At 37.9% G+C, this 18422-nt stretch overlaps 1 protein-coding gene across 3 annotated transcripts in view; it reads right to left on the minus strand.

The window, feature by feature from the left end:
* Window positions 1-18422, minus strand: part of zc3h6 (zinc finger CCCH-type containing 6) — a 56827-nt gene that overhangs the window by 16440 nt on the left and 21965 nt on the right. For 2 of the 3 annotated variants that reach the window (XM_043687193.2, XM_043687192.2), the window contains exons 3-10: window positions 17919-18114; window positions 17241-17357; window positions 12460-12706; window positions 9832-9962; window positions 5569-5694; window positions 4225-4336; window positions 1652-1761; window positions 185-525 (exon numbers count right to left, since the gene is read on the minus strand). In XM_043687193.2, coding sequence (XP_043543128.2) covers window positions 185-525; window positions 1652-1761; window positions 4225-4336; window positions 5569-5694; window positions 9832-9962; window positions 12460-12706; window positions 17241-17357; window positions 17919-18114 — 1380 coding nt within the window. The remainder of the gene's footprint in view (window positions 1-184; window positions 526-1651; window positions 1762-4224; window positions 4337-5568; window positions 5695-9831; window positions 9963-12459; window positions 12707-17240; window positions 17358-17918; window positions 18115-18422) is intronic. The other variant, XM_043687194.2, reaches the window with a different exon arrangement.

Consider the following 18422-nt stretch of genomic DNA (forward strand, 5'->3'; position numbering starts at 1 on the left):
ACATATGTATAAATAACTAGCAGTACAATAATATATATCTATTCAAATCAGAAAGGACTGTACAAGAGCAACATACATATACTAGCTATTTTACTGAATTTACTTTGAATGGTGTCGGTAACCCATCAAATTAATGTCCGATTACTGGCTTTAATTCCAATAGTACACAGGCAAATCAACATACCTTCGTCCCATCTTGTGAACAAAAACACTCGTTGGCTGTACAACAATATCAAATATAGAGGGAATCTTCCGCCCAGGTGAAGTTGGTTGCGGTTGGTTGTTAGGAGGACCCACTGGCATTGGACCAGGATAGTTTGGTGGTTGTGGAGGAGTCGGTAATAATCCAACCCCTGGAGGCGGCTTTGGAAGAGGAGCAATACCTTGTTTCCTAAGTTCTTCAACTTCAAGTTTATCATCATCTTCATGATACACGTACTCATAATCATATTCGCAATTATCAAAATCATTGGTACTGTTATGATCATTGTTATTGTCGTAATTTATATTTTCATTGTTCAGCACCTGATAAAAAAATAATGACAATTTGTGAAACAGGCATGGGTTTAATCAAAAAAATTGCAAAATTTATGAAAGCAAGCATTGTTATTCACAAAGTAAATGTTTTTGAACAGTCCAAGTTTACACTTTTAGTGAGAACATTTATTCACTTAATCACTCGATAAAACTAACCCACAATATTTATACAAACAATTCACACCCAATTAACGATTAATTAATACATCCACCTCCCATTTACTCATGCCAATAGGTCTTGAATGTCAACAGGGCTGAAAATGTGTTGCTGGAAAAGCGCAGCAGGTCAGGCAGCATCCAAGGAACAGGAGAATCGACGTTTCGGGCATAAGCCCTTCTTCAGGAATGCCCAAAACGTCGATTCTCCTGTTCCTTGGATGCTGCCTGACCTGCTGCGCTTTTCCAGCAACACATTTTCAGCTCTGATCTCCAGCATCTGCAGCCCTCACTTTCTCCTAGATGATAACAGGCACAAGTTTCAAAGTTTAGGACTTGAACTTATTTAAACCTTTGGCTAGGTTAAAGTAAAATACATCCACAACTGAACACACTATTTAACTGCTGGCAATACAAATGGAAAATTACCATTCCTTGATAAGTTAATAATACTCTCAGGAAATATTTGAAATGGACACACAGAGAAAGAGTCAATAGCATCAGTTTTCGAAGGCAACATAAACTTGTGATGCGATTACAAAGACACAAATCTAACTCTCAATCTTATTAAAAATTATAAAACAAAATTCATGTTTCTTTATGTCCAACATCTCCCTTAAGTGATGGTTCTTTAAAAATCTTAAAATAAGCTTCAGAACAACTCAAATAGAAGAAACAACACATCTGACTTTACAGTATACTAAATTCGCTCTGAGAACAATCTCGCAATTGACACTCACCACAAACTGTGGTTGGACACTGAAATAGGAAATGACAAGGATCCTGATGTCAACTTTACATCACCAGCATTACATGTGTTAAGATTAGCTAATACAGTACAGATCAGCAAACAAACCTAGTTATATATGAGACATAATATGATGCATTTTACCCCACAGTCTTCAATATAGCTATATATGATATAAATGTTTTAAATTGCATGCAGTTGTTGACAAACCTTGTCTAATAGCTCCCTTGTTTCTTCAGTAAGTGGAGCATGAGAGAATTTGCAGTTATCTCCTTGATAGCACTTTGCTCCTGTGTGGTAGAACTTGCATGGATATTCACGTATAAGTATATTAAGGAATGTAAATATTTAAAAATTTAAAAAGAACAAGGTAGTCCATGGGAAATAATGTTCAGAAAGTTCACAAAATATAAGGTGCAAATGTATGCTTTCCCATTAACAATTACTTAACTATTAACATTGCGATGTTACAATCTCCATGGAGAACATAACCATTCAAAAAGACAAGATTTGATCAGAGAATTTTCCAATATTTACATAATTTTTTTTAACTGTAGATTTCAAAACAAAGCAAACAGTACCGTGTTTATTAAATCTTAAGACAATCAATCCTGTTCAACTTCCTTATCATCTCAAAACAAAAAGGCCCCTTATGTTTTCATAGAATCCCTACAGTGTGCAAACAGGCCATTTGGCCCAACAAGTCCACAATGACCCTCTGAAAAGTAACTCATCCAGACGCATTCCCGTACCCTATTACTCTACGTTTCCCCTAACTAATGCACCTAATCGCCAACTCACCTAACCTGCACATCTTTGTACACATGGGAAGAATCCCACACAGACACGGGGAGAATGTGCAAACTCCACAGTCGCCCAAGGTTGGAATCGAACCTGGGTCCATGGTGAGGCAGCAGTGCTAACCACTGAGCCACCGTTCCACCGTCTTTAAAAGATTCCTTTAGGGACCAACTGAAAGGTATATAGAGCTCCCCAGAAGAATTCATTGCTTTCACATCAGTGTTCCATCTTCTCTGAGCAACAAGATTTTATGGCTAAGAAACTCTCCAACTTTCTTTTAAGACCTCATGGCTGATAACTGCTCAGCTCAAGGACTGGATTCACTTGCCTTTTTGCTTCATGACTTAATCAGAGACACACCCAATTCTTAATGGTTTCTGAAGTCCTAGTCCCAAGGGTTGTTCACAGCATATGCATTATTTCTGTGGCTGACTGCTTCAAAGCTAACTGCAGGTGGCCTTTTCACTGAGAGAAACACTCACATAAATTAAAACAGAGGACCTTTCCTTACTCTCCACAGTTCACCTTCAATGGCAATGTGGTATAGTTTGGGAGGGTCCAAACAGAAATGTAAACTAATTATCACTTGCCTTCAAAATTATTCTTTGATTCAGTGACTGAATGAACATATCCTCTGCTATATTTATATTCTTTCAAGGTACGAGAGTATCACCAGTAATGCTAGCGTTTGTTGCCGATCCCAAACTGCCCTTGAATTGAGTGGTTTGCTAAACTGTTTCAAAAATCAGTGAAGATATCAACCACATCAGAGAGGCTGGAGTCACACATAGGCCAGACCAGATACAGATTTCCTTCCCAAAAGTAAAAGTGAGTAAGATTTTTTTTTCATGAAAACTGACAATGGCTTCATGGTTACTAAGATAAATTGATCAAATTTTATTACCACCATATGCCATGGGAATTCAACCCCACCCCTAGAACAACAGTCTGGGTTTCTGTCTTATCAGTCCAGTGACATTAAATATTAACATCACGAGAAAGGATCACCGGACCTGCTGAGCTTTTCTAGCAACTTCTGTTTTTGTTTATCATCATGTCACTTTCTTCACAGATGATTATGGATATAACTGGCAATCAAGATCCTCTGCGCCCAGACCGCTATCCCGCCACCGCCACCACCCCACCACCCCAGTTACAAAGCTGCTCTTAGCTTATTTTAAATCTGACTACATGAACAATTCAAATCTCTTATTGAGACAACTGTAAACTCTAGCAAAAGCCTCAAAATAGATTATGCAAGTTTTCTTACTATCTACCATGACCGCCATGAATAAAGGTATTTAATGGTGCTTTTAACATTAAGTCAGGTTTTATCGCTTCTCTTTCAGTTTAGATGTTGACCAGTTTCTCAAACAAATGTTAAGACTACCTGACAGGAGCAGAAGGCCATTCATCCCATCAATTCCATTCAATGAGATCATGGCTGATGTGATCCTCAAACTCCATGCCATTAGACGAATACCTGGACTGACTTCTTCAAAAAGGTAGTAGAAGCAAAGTTCTTGAATATTTTTAAAATAATGACAGACAGATTTTTGACTAATAAAGAGGTAAAAAGTTAGCAGGGTAGGCAGAAGCGTGGAGTATAGTCAGATTAACAATGATCTTACTGAATTGCACAGAACGCTCAAGGGCCCAAGTGGTCTACTTCTGTACCTAATTCGTTTTTTCTGAACATTAATGTTTCTGCATATAAAGGCTACATTAAATGTTTGGATTAGCCTCCAAAATGTACAGGTAATCAAGAAATCACTAGTTTGAATTATTTTCAGTACAGACATCAAAATATCGTTGAGGTTCATTTGAAGCAAGAATTTTAAAAATTCAATAGTATGAGACTCAGCAATGAGACAAACATCAAAGAAGGGGATCAGCCTATAAAAACAAAGGTCTAATGAAAGCCAAAATTAGAGAATGCAATATTTCTACGCATATATATAACTAATAAAGAAAAAGGATATCATGCATGAAAATGCAGTTATCTCCTTTGGTACAAAACCCATTTAGGTAGAATTTGCAGATGTCCTTCTTCTTCTGTATGACAACATCATGACTATATCTGCATTGGTCCCCCTAAAAAAAAAATACACTCCATTTGCAAATCAAAGATGGCAAATCTGGTGCTAAAAAATACAATACTTTTGAGAATTTTTTCACAAATTGCAATTCCTAGACTCTTCCCAGGAATGTAAAAAGAAATAGACTTAATTACCACTTTGGTGAAAGTATCAAGTAACAATAGTAATTTTATAGGTGTTAACCCGTTCTCAGCTTTAGAAACTGACTAGTGTGTGGACTTCTGATTTGCGCAGGTATGTCTGTGTGTGCAATCCTCTCTGTAGGTTTCTGTATAAACATCTATGTGTGAATAAACTAAAGATTTATGCATCAGAGTATGAAGTGATAATAAAATTCTGTTCTACAATAAAATAATGATGGACACATGCCTCATTCTGTATCAACATACTCCTCCTCACTTCATATAAATTAATTACAGCATTAAATAGAAATGTGTTAAATAGTGGTAAACTAGAAATGTCAGAATCCAAGAAATGAAACCACATTTTTGGTGAACTTGCATAGTGGTGGAGACAGAGTCATATAATCTACACAGAAGCCAAGCCCACTTTCATAAGGTCTCACGTGAAATGCTATTTTAAAACCATTTTATTGACTACTAATTCAACAATATCAGGAGCTAGCATATAGCAAAGTTATGTGCTTTCAGAGCTAGGGTTGGAGCTGAGGCCAACGGAGGAGTCAGAGTAAAGTTGAACTGGGCCGAGAAACAGCACGACTGACTACACTTGGACAATGAGATGCCCACACCATAATTGAATTTGCTTGATATATCGATTCCTGCTATATTCAAACTCCACAGTAAATTGTTTTTGCCTGAACAAGGAGTACGGTATCTTGGCATTTTCAAGAATGTCTAATGGACATCATATATGTTTTGTTTCTAAGTCAGCAAAGGCATGTTGCTAATTGTTTGCAAGCTAATTGTTGCTAATTGTTTGCTAGTTGTTCAATGTATGTCTAAACTCAAAGTTTCAGTTCACAAAGTTCACCAACAGAAATTCAACTTGCATGAACAAACAGTCTGAAAATGTCAACTGTCCACAATCTACACTCAAAATCCCAACTAGGGTGGATGAGGTGGGAATGCAATGAGAGGAAAAATGGAAACGGAAAAAAAAATTCTGTATTACATATAATTACACTTCCATCTGATGCATCCCAGTACCTAACTTTAGATGATTAAGATAACATGATAGATACAAATTTTACAACAGAAAACCTACCCTAGTGCAGCGTCCCTCCAGAAAATACTTGCAAATGCCTCCTTTTCTAATCTTTTCACCGTGGAATGAAAAATCTTGACATTTCTTTTTCTTCCGAAGAAAATTTGTATTTCCATAACCATCCTGCTAGATAGAGTATTTACATCAGTAACGTTGCTTGAAACAAAAAAAAAACATTTTTACGGGTCTGCTTAACTGGTAGTTCAATGCTATTAAATACAGCTTTGTAAAATTCTTAGAATTGTTGATGCATTAGCATATAATTCACGTTCCTAATCATTTAGTCCCAAAGTTGTCCCTACCCAAAGTGTCCATTTAAAGAAAAAAATATTTGGAATAAATAAAATCATTTCTACAATGCAAACTTATTAAAAATGTCATGAAGCTTGCAGTTACATATGGCAAACAGGTGTCAATCAATGATCACAAGAGAAGAGGATGTTCCAAAGCAGCAGTAAAAGAGGCAACAACAGTGATATTAACTGGATAAAAATTAAGAAGTATATAAAAGAATGGCAGTCCTCAAAGGATAAAAATTACCTGGTCCACATATCTGGGTTACTGAGTAAAGTAAGTGTGGACACAACACTTGACCTTGGATAAAAGACCAAGAGGTATGTCTCCTGTTGATGCAATGCATTAAGTGTGGTTCCAAGCAGTCTCTCTGTATGTCACCTCTTGCTTTCAGCGCTAACTATTAGCAATTACTTGGTTGTACAGAACTTAGGCATTGCAAAAAGAGGCAAGAAAAGTTGAAGCCTTTTGTCTTGCACTCATCAGGACTACAGTACAAGAAACAAACTTGAAAATATGCATACACAGCTTGAGAAGAGGGTGCTAATTGCCGCAGTAACATGCAATAAGCTAAATACAATATACATAGAACCTTTTCAAAGGCAATCAATCAAAATCTAGGTGCTCTCAGAACTGCCAGAATAAAGTCTCAACATTCAGAACTACACCAATAACTATTGGAGGAAGCTCAAGTTATTAAATCTGTTGCTGAATCCAGGGATGCTAAAGAGCTACACAAAGGAACCATGGTAGCAACAGGTCCTGCAGCAAACAAATCAACCCCACCAAGTCAAAGACAAGGATGGTTGTCACTGAACCTAGCAAAAAGATGAAAAGGTGGTTACAACATTCTCTTCTGCTTTATAGAATGGAGAAAAATGCCACTGAAGAAACTATCAATATTCTTGACTTTCCTGGAGGAGCTAGACATTAAGCCCACCACAGAAGAGTTCAACCAGATAAGTGACCAGTGTTAAAGTCCCAGGGAATGATAGTAATTCATCTGAAGTCATCAGAAGTCAAAAACCAGGACTGCCACAGCATCCCCACACTATTTTGTCTCTCCACTAGAAAGAAAAATATGTGCAATGTGATATCTGTGATGCAAAAGGCACTTGTACAACAAAAAAGAACTGCAATAATTGCCAAAGCATTTCTTGTCAAGTATTGTGGGAAAAGTTTTTGCTCCTGTTGCAAGGAGCAAATTACAGTTGCTGAAATAATGCATTGTGTCCCAGGTCTGAGTAAGATTTCAGAGCTGACAATTAAACATTTTTATCATTTTAGTATTTACAGAAGTGGTGCCTCAAAATAGCACATATTACCTGTCTTGGTAAACCTGACTAAGATCTTCTACCCCATCAGCAGATAGACTCTTTAAATGACTGAAAAGTAACTAGTTTGCCTGGATTCCTGAGTGTTACTCCCTCCCTCCACAACAACATGCACAGTTCCTTCACTTACAATAGAGCATCATGTGAAGCTTTCAAGATCAACAATGAGGTAAAGAAAGGGTGGAATCCTGGTGCCAAGTCACTTTGACATGTTTCTCCCCTTGCTGCTATTGCTGTAACTCAAATTAGTGTATCTACCTGCATGCCAAAGCTAAGGTCAGTTATTCAACTTGGCAACACTGCACACTAAGACCAAAGTGCGTAATGTCCTAATCTAGGAATCCTAACTTTGCTAATCGTAGAATCCCTGATGTAGAAGCAGGCCATTAGGCCCACCAAGTTCACATAGACTCTCTGAAGAGCATCCAGCCAGACTCTATCCCTGTAACTTTATTTCCCATGTCTAATCCAACTAGTCTGCACATCCCTGAACACTATGCGCAATTTAACAAGGCCAATCCATCTAAACTACATTTCCCTGGACTGTGGGTGGAAAGCGGAGCACCCGGAGGAAACCCACACAGACAGAGGGGTACAAACTCTACAAAGACAGTTTCCCAAGGGCTGGAATCCAACCTAGGTCCCCGACACTGAGGCAACAATGCTTACCACTGTGCCATGTGCTATACTGAAGTTCACGTGCAAATGTTTGCAACACAGTTCTCCCAGAATCAAATTTTACAAGGGGCTTGGACTAACAATCAACATTGGGAAGATGAAATGTTATAGCCAAGATGTAGGGGCACCGCCTTCCAGTAATATTGATATTCTCACTCTGGAGGTGTCATCAGCTTCACCATCGCTCAACAATAACCAGCAACCTGCCCCTTGATGCCGGTATCAACACCAGGATTGATTAAGGCTGTAATTAACTTGACGAGTATGAACTAACAAGGAAGCTAACCACAAATATAAACCTCCACATTTACTGGGCCTTAGTACTCTTCTTGATAGTGATGAAACATGGCAAATTCTGCAAGCCATGAAAGAAGCCAATTTCACTTCTACTTGCCCAAACTATACTAGCTATCTGCCAGCAAGATGGAGTGTCAAATATAACATCATACTCCTTGCAATGATCTCCAGCATGCTTACCCTAGAGTTAGCAATGATTCTGTTGGCTTGATCAAATGAACTAAATGGATAACAAGGCAAGGCATACTTGCATACAGAGACTTGGGATAGACAATGTGATGCCAGGATTTATAAGGTGCTGTTGTTGAAGCAGCTGTGGTCAATTGCTGCAATGCATCTGTAGACACTGCGGACACTGTGTCAGTGGTAGAAGGAGCACATTATTAATTTGGAGTTGGAGTGCTGATCAGGCCTGCTGCTTTGTCCTGGATGTTAAATTTCTTGAGTCATACATGCAGGTAAGTGAAGCATGTTCCATCACACTCCTCACTGTATAAAAGCAAAGTACTGTGGATGCTAGAAATCTGGAATAAAAACAGCGCTGGAAAAATGTTTGCTTGAGAATTTCAAAATCAACAACCTTGACGAAGTAAATAGAGTTGATTACACCTGCGGTTGTAAAAGAAAGCTATTACACGATTGTGGGAAAACAGCAGTGAAGTAAGGATAATATTGAATATTGAAGAGCCAATATAGCCAGGATGTGCAAATAGCCTCTATCGATGCTGTATCATACCAAGCTTCAAAGGGACGTGCAAATAGACTTTTTCCAAATGAACAATGTTGCATTTGTTTTTCAATTTTTGGCAGATAATTGAAAATGGTTACATGTTTACCATCCAGGATTTAGAACGAAGTTTTGGAATTAATTCAATCTTTTATAATGCCAAATATTTAAGATAAAGGGCAGATTGAAATATTTATGAGATGGTACTACACCAAAGAAATTTAGACAATGCAATTAAAACAAAATACAAAGGTGTTTCAATCACTAAATTATTGTTTAGAGAGTATAAATTATAATTAATAAATAGTAGTACTGATGGCTAACTTCATATTTTATTTAAGTCTAATACAGGTTGTTCTGCTATAACATGGCAGTTATGTTCCTCCACAACCTTGCGTTGTAGAAAATCACTGGACCTTTTCAGTAGAAAGTTATCATCCAAACAACATCCACAATTGGTTCATCGAGTTACAGCCAATTCGCGCTGTCGAAAGAAAGGTTAAAGCAGAACGACCTGTAGTTCTGATCAGTTAACACATTAAATTTTGTACCATCTTTAATATCATTTCACACTGCAAAACCATGCCACAACCTGTCCTTCTAATAGTTTTCCTTTGAGAAAAGCTCATTTACGTCTCGTGCAAAGATTAGTATAAATCTTAAAATTGCAATAAAGGTGTATAATACAAAGGAAAATAAAGGAACAGCACAATGCACAACAAATAGCATCAGAGCTCTCAAACTGTATGATTTTTAACTGCCTGATATTGGAGACTATTAGCTGCCTGATATTGGAGACTATTCTATTACATTTTGCAGAACAGTGTAACTTCCATTCAGTTCAGGTTCCAGTGACAGAGCAAAATGTCGTAATTTAATACATTATGGCAAATGATGTCACAACATAGGTTAGCAACTATCTTTTTTCTTTACCTCATCAGAAGCATCCATCATACCACCATCAGCTCCTCTTCCAGGTCCCCATACCTTGCGCTTCTGTTTTGGTTGTCCTCTCATACCACGGCCCCGACCAATTCCTCTACCTCTACCTTTCTGCATAATACCTGGAACAATTTCACATCAAATTAAATTTCTAAGTTTCTTTTGTACCCTCAAATCATACATGCCTTTATCAGTCTAAAACTATATATTATAAAACTCATGCCACCAGCCTTTAGAGTTTTCCTTTTTATGGGAAACAGATTACAGGTAAATTTCTCCTAGCAGGAAGCAGACAAACTGGAGCAAGAAATCACAGATCTGACTCACCATTTTTCAGTTCTAATGCATCGTTGCAAATTAGTTCTACCTTAAGATACTGATGTCTGATACTTAATATACTTAAGATTAAAATGACAGATTCATGGAATGAAAGCTTCTTCTATTTGTTAGACTACAGAAGTTCAACATGAAGTAGTCCAGACATTGTATACTAATTGTTAATCAAGATGGCAAAGGCCAAAACATCTTCAAATTTATGAGTTGCCAATTTTACACAATGAAACCAAATGGACGTTGTTGCACTAAGTAAGGGAAAACTAGACAGTCATCTTAGAATTAGGAGAAATAAACAGGCCAGATATACTTTGCATTAACTGATACTGTGGCTGACCTCAGAATATTTCAATGCAGAGACTCAGTGGAAGATGCTCAGTTTCCCAAAAGCAAATGTTTCATCACCTCAAATGAACAATAAATTCAATAAGATTCTTCAAACCCTTGATTACTTGTTTAATTCAGGCAATCTGTGTACTATGTAAAACCATATCAAGAAGCTACATTGCATCAACATTCTGGAATGTAATGAAATATGCAAATACTCCCATTGTAACATGCACACAGTGAGGACTCCAATCTCAAGTTAAGGTCTAGCATCTTTCAACAGTTATCTGGAGAATTTGGAATAGATTATGTGCTCATATTTCTCCCCCTGCACTACTTCCTTGCCCTCTCCTCAACCCTGCAACTCATATAGGAACAGGAGTAGACCATTCAGCCCTTGAGCCTGTTCCACCATTAAATGGGGTCATTGCTGATCTGTGTCCCAACTCCACATACCTACCTTTGATCGCTATCCCTTAAGACCTTTGCTTAACAGAAATTTAGCTATCGCAGTTTTAAAATTAAAAAGTGATCCAGCATCAACTTCTGTTTGTGGAAAGGAGTTCCAAACATCTACCACCCTTTGTGTGTAGAAGGGTTTCCCAACATCTCTCCTGAACAGTCTGGCCCAAATTCTCTGGCTATGCTCCCTAGTTCTATAATCCCCAACCAGTGGAAATAGTTTATTTCTATTAACCTTGTCTTTTCCTGTTAATATCTTGAAGACTTCAATCAGGTCAGACCATTGAATATAGGAGTTGGGACATCATGTTGCAGTTGTACAGGATTTTGAGAGGCCACTTTTACAGTTATGGTCACCCTGCTATGGCAAGGATATTATTAAGTTGGAAAGGATGCAGAAAAAAACCAAGATTTTGTCAGGACTGGAGGGTTTGAGCGCTAAGGAGAGGCTGAACTTTCTTCACTGGAGGCAAGAGGTTGAGGGATGACCTTATAGATGCTTAGAAAATCATGAGGCATGAAGATAAGGTGAAAAGCAAAATATCTTTCTCCTTGGATAGGGGAGGTCAAAACTAGAAGGCATATTTTTAAGAGGTGAAACATTTAAAAGGGATCTGAGGAGCAACTTTTTCCACAGAGAGGATGCGTGGAATCAACTGCCAGAAAATGGTAGATACAGGTACAGTTACAACATTTGGATAGGTAGATGAATAGGAAAGGTTTAAAGGGATATGGGCTAAATGCAGGCAAATGGGGCTGGTTTAATTTTGCAAATTTGGTCGGCATGGACCAGTTGGACCAAAGGGTCTGCTGCTGTGCTGTATGACTCAATAGCGTGTACACCATTCCAGAAATTCACCAAAGATCTTCAGATAGAAACTTGTAAACCCACAACCACCACCATGTAAGGACAATGACAATACCAACAACTCAGAGTTCCCCTCGAAGCCAATCACCATCCTGACTTGGAAACATATCACTATGTCTTCACAGCCATTGGGTCACAATCTTGGAATTGCCTCCTTAATGAGCATTATGGGTCTCGTTACAGCACATGGCTTACATGACTCAAGAATGCAGATTGCCAGTACCTCAAGGTCAATTAGGGATGGGCAATAAATGGTAAACCAGCCAGCAACATCCATGTTACGAGATTAAAAACACCTCATTTTGCACAAAAATTTTAAAATTTCTTTTGTTAATTACCTTCAAATGATGTTTACTGAAACTCCATCCAATGGAAACACACTTTCCTCATTTCACTTGAGTAAAAAACTAGAGTAAAGTTAACTCTATCAAGCCTGGCTTAAAAATGCTCCAGCTAGGTGGCCTCTGGATATGTTATTACATACATTAAAGATGAAAATAAATACAATTTGTTTATGCAGTAATTGTTGCTACCACAACAGTAATTGTTGTGTCTTTCTTGGAAGTCATAACATGCAGTGTAGTTAACAAATGCATATTTTGAAGTTACAGACTAATCCTTCTGCTTACCTTTCATTCCAGGCTTTCGCATCTGTCCCATAGGTGGCCCTTTAGGAGCCATAACTGTTGAAGCTTCTTTTGCCTGTTTGTACTGCTTTAACTCATGAGCAAAGTCATCACATTCTTCTTCTTCATAAGCATCATATTTCTCCTCACTGTAGTCACTATATTCAGCATAATCTCGATTATCAGCCTTGTTGTTGTTGTAACATTTCTGTGAAGGGGACTTCATGTAATTTCCAGGACCTTGTGCGTGCTGAAAGAAAGGTAGCTAAGTTAGAACTATACACAGCATAAATTTTAAATTAACAACAATATCACTCCTGATGAGAACAGGAGGTCCATAATAATCTAAATCCAGATCAAATTAAGGTCCTCAATTATTTTTAATTTAATGATGTTTGCTCATTATGATCATCCAGGTGATAACAGTTGTATTGACAAACATAAATCAATTCCAGTCACTATTTAAACTGAACAACTTCACCTTGAGTTTGACAGAAGGAAATAAATGTAAAAAATACAGGAAAGGTGATATTCTGAAAATATCGGTGGCCAACATCCACAAGATAACCTGAATTGACAACACGGTAGTATCTCAGATTTTATCAGTAAGAGTGAGATGGAGGGAAAATATCTTCCTTTCCACATGAAGATCTCATGGAGTTTAGAACATTAATAATCTTTTTTCTGCTCATGAACTATGATCAAGAATAGTGGAGAAAAAGGTGGCATGGTGGAACTGAACTTGAAACAAAAGGAGGAGTAAATCTTGATGCAAGTGACCACACAAGACAGTTCTTAAAGGGTCAATGATCTCTTAATGACAAGAGTATAATATATTTATGAGAAGGGGGAAAGAAAATTAAGACACAAGCCAAGAAAATGAAGACTTCTACACTGACCTGGCCAAAGATGCATAAAATGATGATGTTAAACTAGATCATTAATAACTGACAAAGAAACAAAGTCTTGCACTTCAGCCACGTAAGGCAAGTATAATCGAATGTAGTGCATTTCAAGCAATTTAACAAATCTAATTCTAGTCTTAAAGTATTATAGAACATCAGCAATCTTCTCTCATAAGGCAAAATGTGATTTTCCTGCTATATTGGTATTTATTGGAAATTGTCCCAATGAATGACTGACTTTCATAGTGTTTCGGGATTGGACGTGGAGTAATTTGTTTAGCACATACAAAAAATTTTTTTTATTCAGTATGCGGATGTACCTACTAGAAAAAGAGCAACAGTTAACCTTCCCTTGGGAAATATGGCAGGCCAAGTTAGAGGTGATGGTGGAGGAACACTTTCAGGCCAGTGATCATAATCCTATTAGTTTTAAAATAGTGATAGAAAAGTACAGAACTCATCAAAAAGTTAGTTATAAATTGGAGTAAGGCCAATTTTGACGGTACTAGACAGGAGCTTTCAAAAATTGATTCAGGGAGGCTAGTCACAAGTAAAGGGGTGGTTGGGAAGTAAGAGGCTTTTAAAAGTGAGATAATGAGAGTTCAGAGACACTATGTTCCTCTGAGTGAGAAGGTCAAGCCTGACAGGTGTAGGGAATGCTCAATGACTTTGAGAAACTGAGGCTCTAGTCAAGAGAAATTCAGGCTCTGGTAAAGAAAGAGGCATGTGTCAGGTATAGACAGGTGAGATAGATTAAATCACTAGAGGAATATAAGGGCAGTAAGGGGTATATTTAAGAGAGAAATCAGGAGGACAAAAAAGAGGTCATGAGATAGCTTTAGCAAGCAGAATTAAGGAGAATTCAAAGAGATTCTGTAAGAATGTTAAAGGCAAAAGAGTAACTAGGGAGAGAACAGCACCACTTAAAGATCTATGCATGGAACCACAAGAGATGGGTGAGGTACTAAATAAATATTTCGCATCAATATTTACTGTGGAGAAGGACATGGAAGATAGGGTACTTGGGGAAATAAATAGTGATGTTTTCAAGAGAGTTAATCTTATGGAAGAGGAGGTACAGGATGTCTTAAAACATATAAAAGTAAGTTAATCCTCAGGATTTGATCAGGTGTTTCCCAGAACTTTGTGGGAAGCTAGGGAAGAGATTACCGGGCCCCTTGTGAGGTGCCGGAAGACTGGAGTTTGGCTAATGTGATGCCATTATTTAAGAAAGGAAAAGCCAGGAAAGTATCGACTGGTGAGCCTTACATCAGTGGCGGGTCAGTTGTTGGAGGGGATTCTGAGAGGCAGGATTTACATAATTTTAGAAAGGCAAGGATTGATCAGGGATAATCAAAATGGCTTTGTGCATGGGAAATCGTGTCTCACTAATTTGAGTGAGTTTTGATAATTGATAGACACTAGACACTGTTTTGTCAGAAAGCATTTGACAAGGTTCCGCAATGGCAGTTTGGTGCATAAAATTAGATTACATGGGACCTGGGGGAGCTAGCCAATTGGATCAAAATTGGAATGAAGTAGGAGTCAGAGGGTGATGGTCGAGGGTCGGTCTTCGGACTGGAGGCCTGTGATCAGTGGTATGCCACCAGGATATGTGCTGGGCCCACTGCTTTTTATCATTCATATAAATGATTTGGATGTGAAAATAGGAGGTATGGTTAGTAAGTTTGCAGATGACACCAAAATAGGTGGTGTAGTAGACAGTAAAGATTATATCAGAGTACAACGGGACCTTGATCAGATGGGCCAAATGGGCCAAGAAATGGCAGATGAAGTTCACTTCAGATGTGAGATGTTGCAATTTATTAAGGCAAACTAGGGCAGGATTTATACAGTTAATGGTAGGCCCTGGGGAGTGATGCCAAACAAAGAGACTTAGCAGGTGCATATTTCCTTGAAAGTGGAGTCAAAGATAGACAGGGTGGTGAAGGCAGCGTTTGGCACGCTTCCCTTCATCAGTCAGAACATCAAGTATAGGAGATGGGATGTAATTTTGCAGCTGTACAGGACTTTGGTTCGGCCACTTTTAGAATACTGCCTTTAATTTTGGTCATTGTTCTTGTTATGAAGTTGTAGACGTGTACTGTACCTTTCAGGGAGCTGAAATTTCTGGCTGGCAGAGTGTGCTGAAACATTTGGAAGTGTAACATTTGGTTGACACAAATAGTTGGAGCTGCGTTGCCATGGTACAAAGATTCAAATTCTGCCAGTTTAAATTATGCCCCAGATACCAAAATCCAAGTGAATTTGAATTTTACAGTTTTGGATGACATCAAACCAATTAAATAATCCGACATTTTGAGGGTATAAAATCGGATATCTTGAACAGTTAGAGGGATAACAGCAAACAGCTGAAAAGCACAACATAACAGCCACCAGAATAGCTCTCTGAAAGGTACCTATCCATAAGAAATTTGTGCAGCAGAACACCAAAGCCGACCTAGAGAAAGTTCGACATCCGAAGGCGATAACTGGGTGTGAAATTGATTTTGCTGTAAATTTAAGAGGGAATTTATCAGACCAGTACTGTAGAGTTTGGGGGGAGGATAGGAATAGATTTAAGAGAAAGGAGTTATAAATAGTTGTTGTTTAATAGTCTCTTTTGAACTTTAAATATAAAATTAAAATTTCTTTAAATAGCAGTAATAGAGATAGTTCATTGCCACTTGAAATTTAACAGATTCCGGCGTGAGGTGAGCTTTTCTGTGTGGCTAGTTTAAATTAGCAGAGGAGTTTACCCTGTATCGTAACATTCTATAAGGATGTTGTGAAAAGTGAGAGGATGCAGGAAAGATTTACAAGGATGTTGATGGAACTACAGGGTTTGAGTTTGAGGGGGAGGCAGAATAAACTGGGGCTATTTTCCCTGGAGGTTTGGAGACTGGGGGGTGACCTTACAGAGGCTTATAAAATCATGAGGGGCATGGGTAGGGAAATAGCCAAGGTCTTTTTTCCTAGGATGAGGTTGTCCAAAACTAGAAGGCATAGGGGAAAGATGTAAAAAAAGACCTAAGGGGTAACTTTCTCATGCAGAGGGTAATGAGTGTAAGTAATGAGTTGTCAGATGAAGTGGTGGAGGTGGGTAGAATCAGAACATTTAAAAGGCATATGAATAGGAATGATTTAAAAGAATATGGGCCAAATGCTGGCAAATGGGACTACGTTAGATTGGGATAGGTGGCTTGCATGGAAGAGTTGGACCAAAGGGTCTGGTTTTCATACCGCATGACTCCATGACTCTATAAGTGCAAGCTTCAACTTTTTCAGCAATAGTCAAATTCTAAATCTACCAAAAAAAACTTCATAAAGGAATTTACAAAAATACCTCACAGGCCTGTACACTTTTTGTGGCACAGATTATTTAAAAAGCCTCACTGACGCTACATTTTAGACTCCAAAAAGGGATGATATGTAGTATTAAAGGACATGAAGTTAAATGATTGAGAAACAGTTTTAAAAGAAGTCACGAAGTGAGTAATAGTAGTCCAGTAATATATTGCCTGGCTAGTTGAGAGATGAAATAATCAATTTTATGCAATGATCAGTACATTCCCATTATTAGAAAGATTTTAGGTTGCATTTGCAGTTTGAAATAAGAGTGAGGGGTAACTTTTTTTCTACATTACCTAAGAACACTGCTACTTCAGTTGATTAAAAAGAAAATTAAACATGCCCATAAATTTATTTAAAGGCATGACTCCAAACCCAAATTTTCCTGCCTTCCTAATATTTTCTTGAGTACTGGGGCTAGATTGGTTATGCAATCCAAATTATGGGAATTAGTATATATATGAGATTAACACAAAAATACAACCTTTCTGTTTAGAGACCATACCACAAATATTGTCAGTTACTTACTGGAGAGAAAGGAGGATCATATTCTCGATAGGATACAGGACCTTTCTTGTATGATCTTTCAGCATCAATATCAGAGTCATAACTGAAGTCTGAGTCACCACTGGAAGGAGAATGTCGCTGCAAAAAACAATACAAAAGTACAGTACAATAAAGGCAACAAAGAACAACACTGCACAAGAATAGGCCATTCAGCTAACCATTTCTACACAAACCATGATGCCATTCTAAATTAATCCCACATGCCTGCACATGGTCCATGTCACTCTATTTCCTGCCTGCTTAGGTGTTTGTCTAAAACGCCTCCCTTAAAAGGTGTTATCGTACCTGCTTCAACCATCTATCCTGGCAGAACATTCTTAGCACCTACTACCCTCTGCGTAAAAAAGATCTGCCTCACATATTATCTTCAAACTTGCCCCTTCTCACCTTAGATCTATATCCCCTAGTACTTGACATTTCCACCCTGGGGAGAAAGACTCCAACTATCTACCCTATCCATGCTCCTCAATTTTATATACTTCCATATAAAGTTAATTCAATTCAATTATCAGGTTGTACCTCAGCCTCTGGCACTCTAGCATTAACAATCTAAGTTTGCCCAACTATAGATAAATGTGAATGTTTAAAGTTATTTTCTACAATAAACAAATTATCAGTACAGAAATCACTTCGCATTACCTTGTGCTTCTCTTTCTTTCTCCGCTTTGTTTTTTTCTTTTCCCTTTCCCTTTCTTTTTCTCGCTTTCTCTTCTTCTTTGATCGTCTGTGGGATGACTTATCCTCTTTTTCACTTTCTTTTGATTCTTTCTTCACTTCAGGGTTTCCTTCAAATCCATCATCATCTATTTCACCATCTTCAAGTTCACCATCCTCCCTGCAATTGCAAATATCACCATCATGCTGCATGGTTTCCACATTCTAATGGGAGTTTCACCTGGGGAGAGGTTTATGTTTTTTTTAAAATTGGCTTTTTAAAAAAAAATCTGATGTGTCAAATTGTATCATTCCAGTAACAGAAAACTGCTCTTTTTGTTAACCTCAGCTGCATCTTGCTGGCCATTAGTAATGCCAAGAAACAAAATAAATTCTGTTAACTTATTAACTCTTCAACGTGGAAAGTTCACACTTCAGACAAATCTGAACTGGCTATCAATGCATAATGGCAACCACATTCACTTTCCA

Source organism: Chiloscyllium plagiosum, unplaced genomic scaffold, assembly GCF_037043375.1.
Source record: "Chiloscyllium plagiosum isolate Xiang-an unplaced genomic scaffold, Cpla_swu_hap1 HiC_scaffold_3, whole genome shotgun sequence".
NCBI lineage: Eukaryota > Metazoa > Chordata > Chondrichthyes > Orectolobiformes > Hemiscylliidae > Chiloscyllium > Chiloscyllium plagiosum.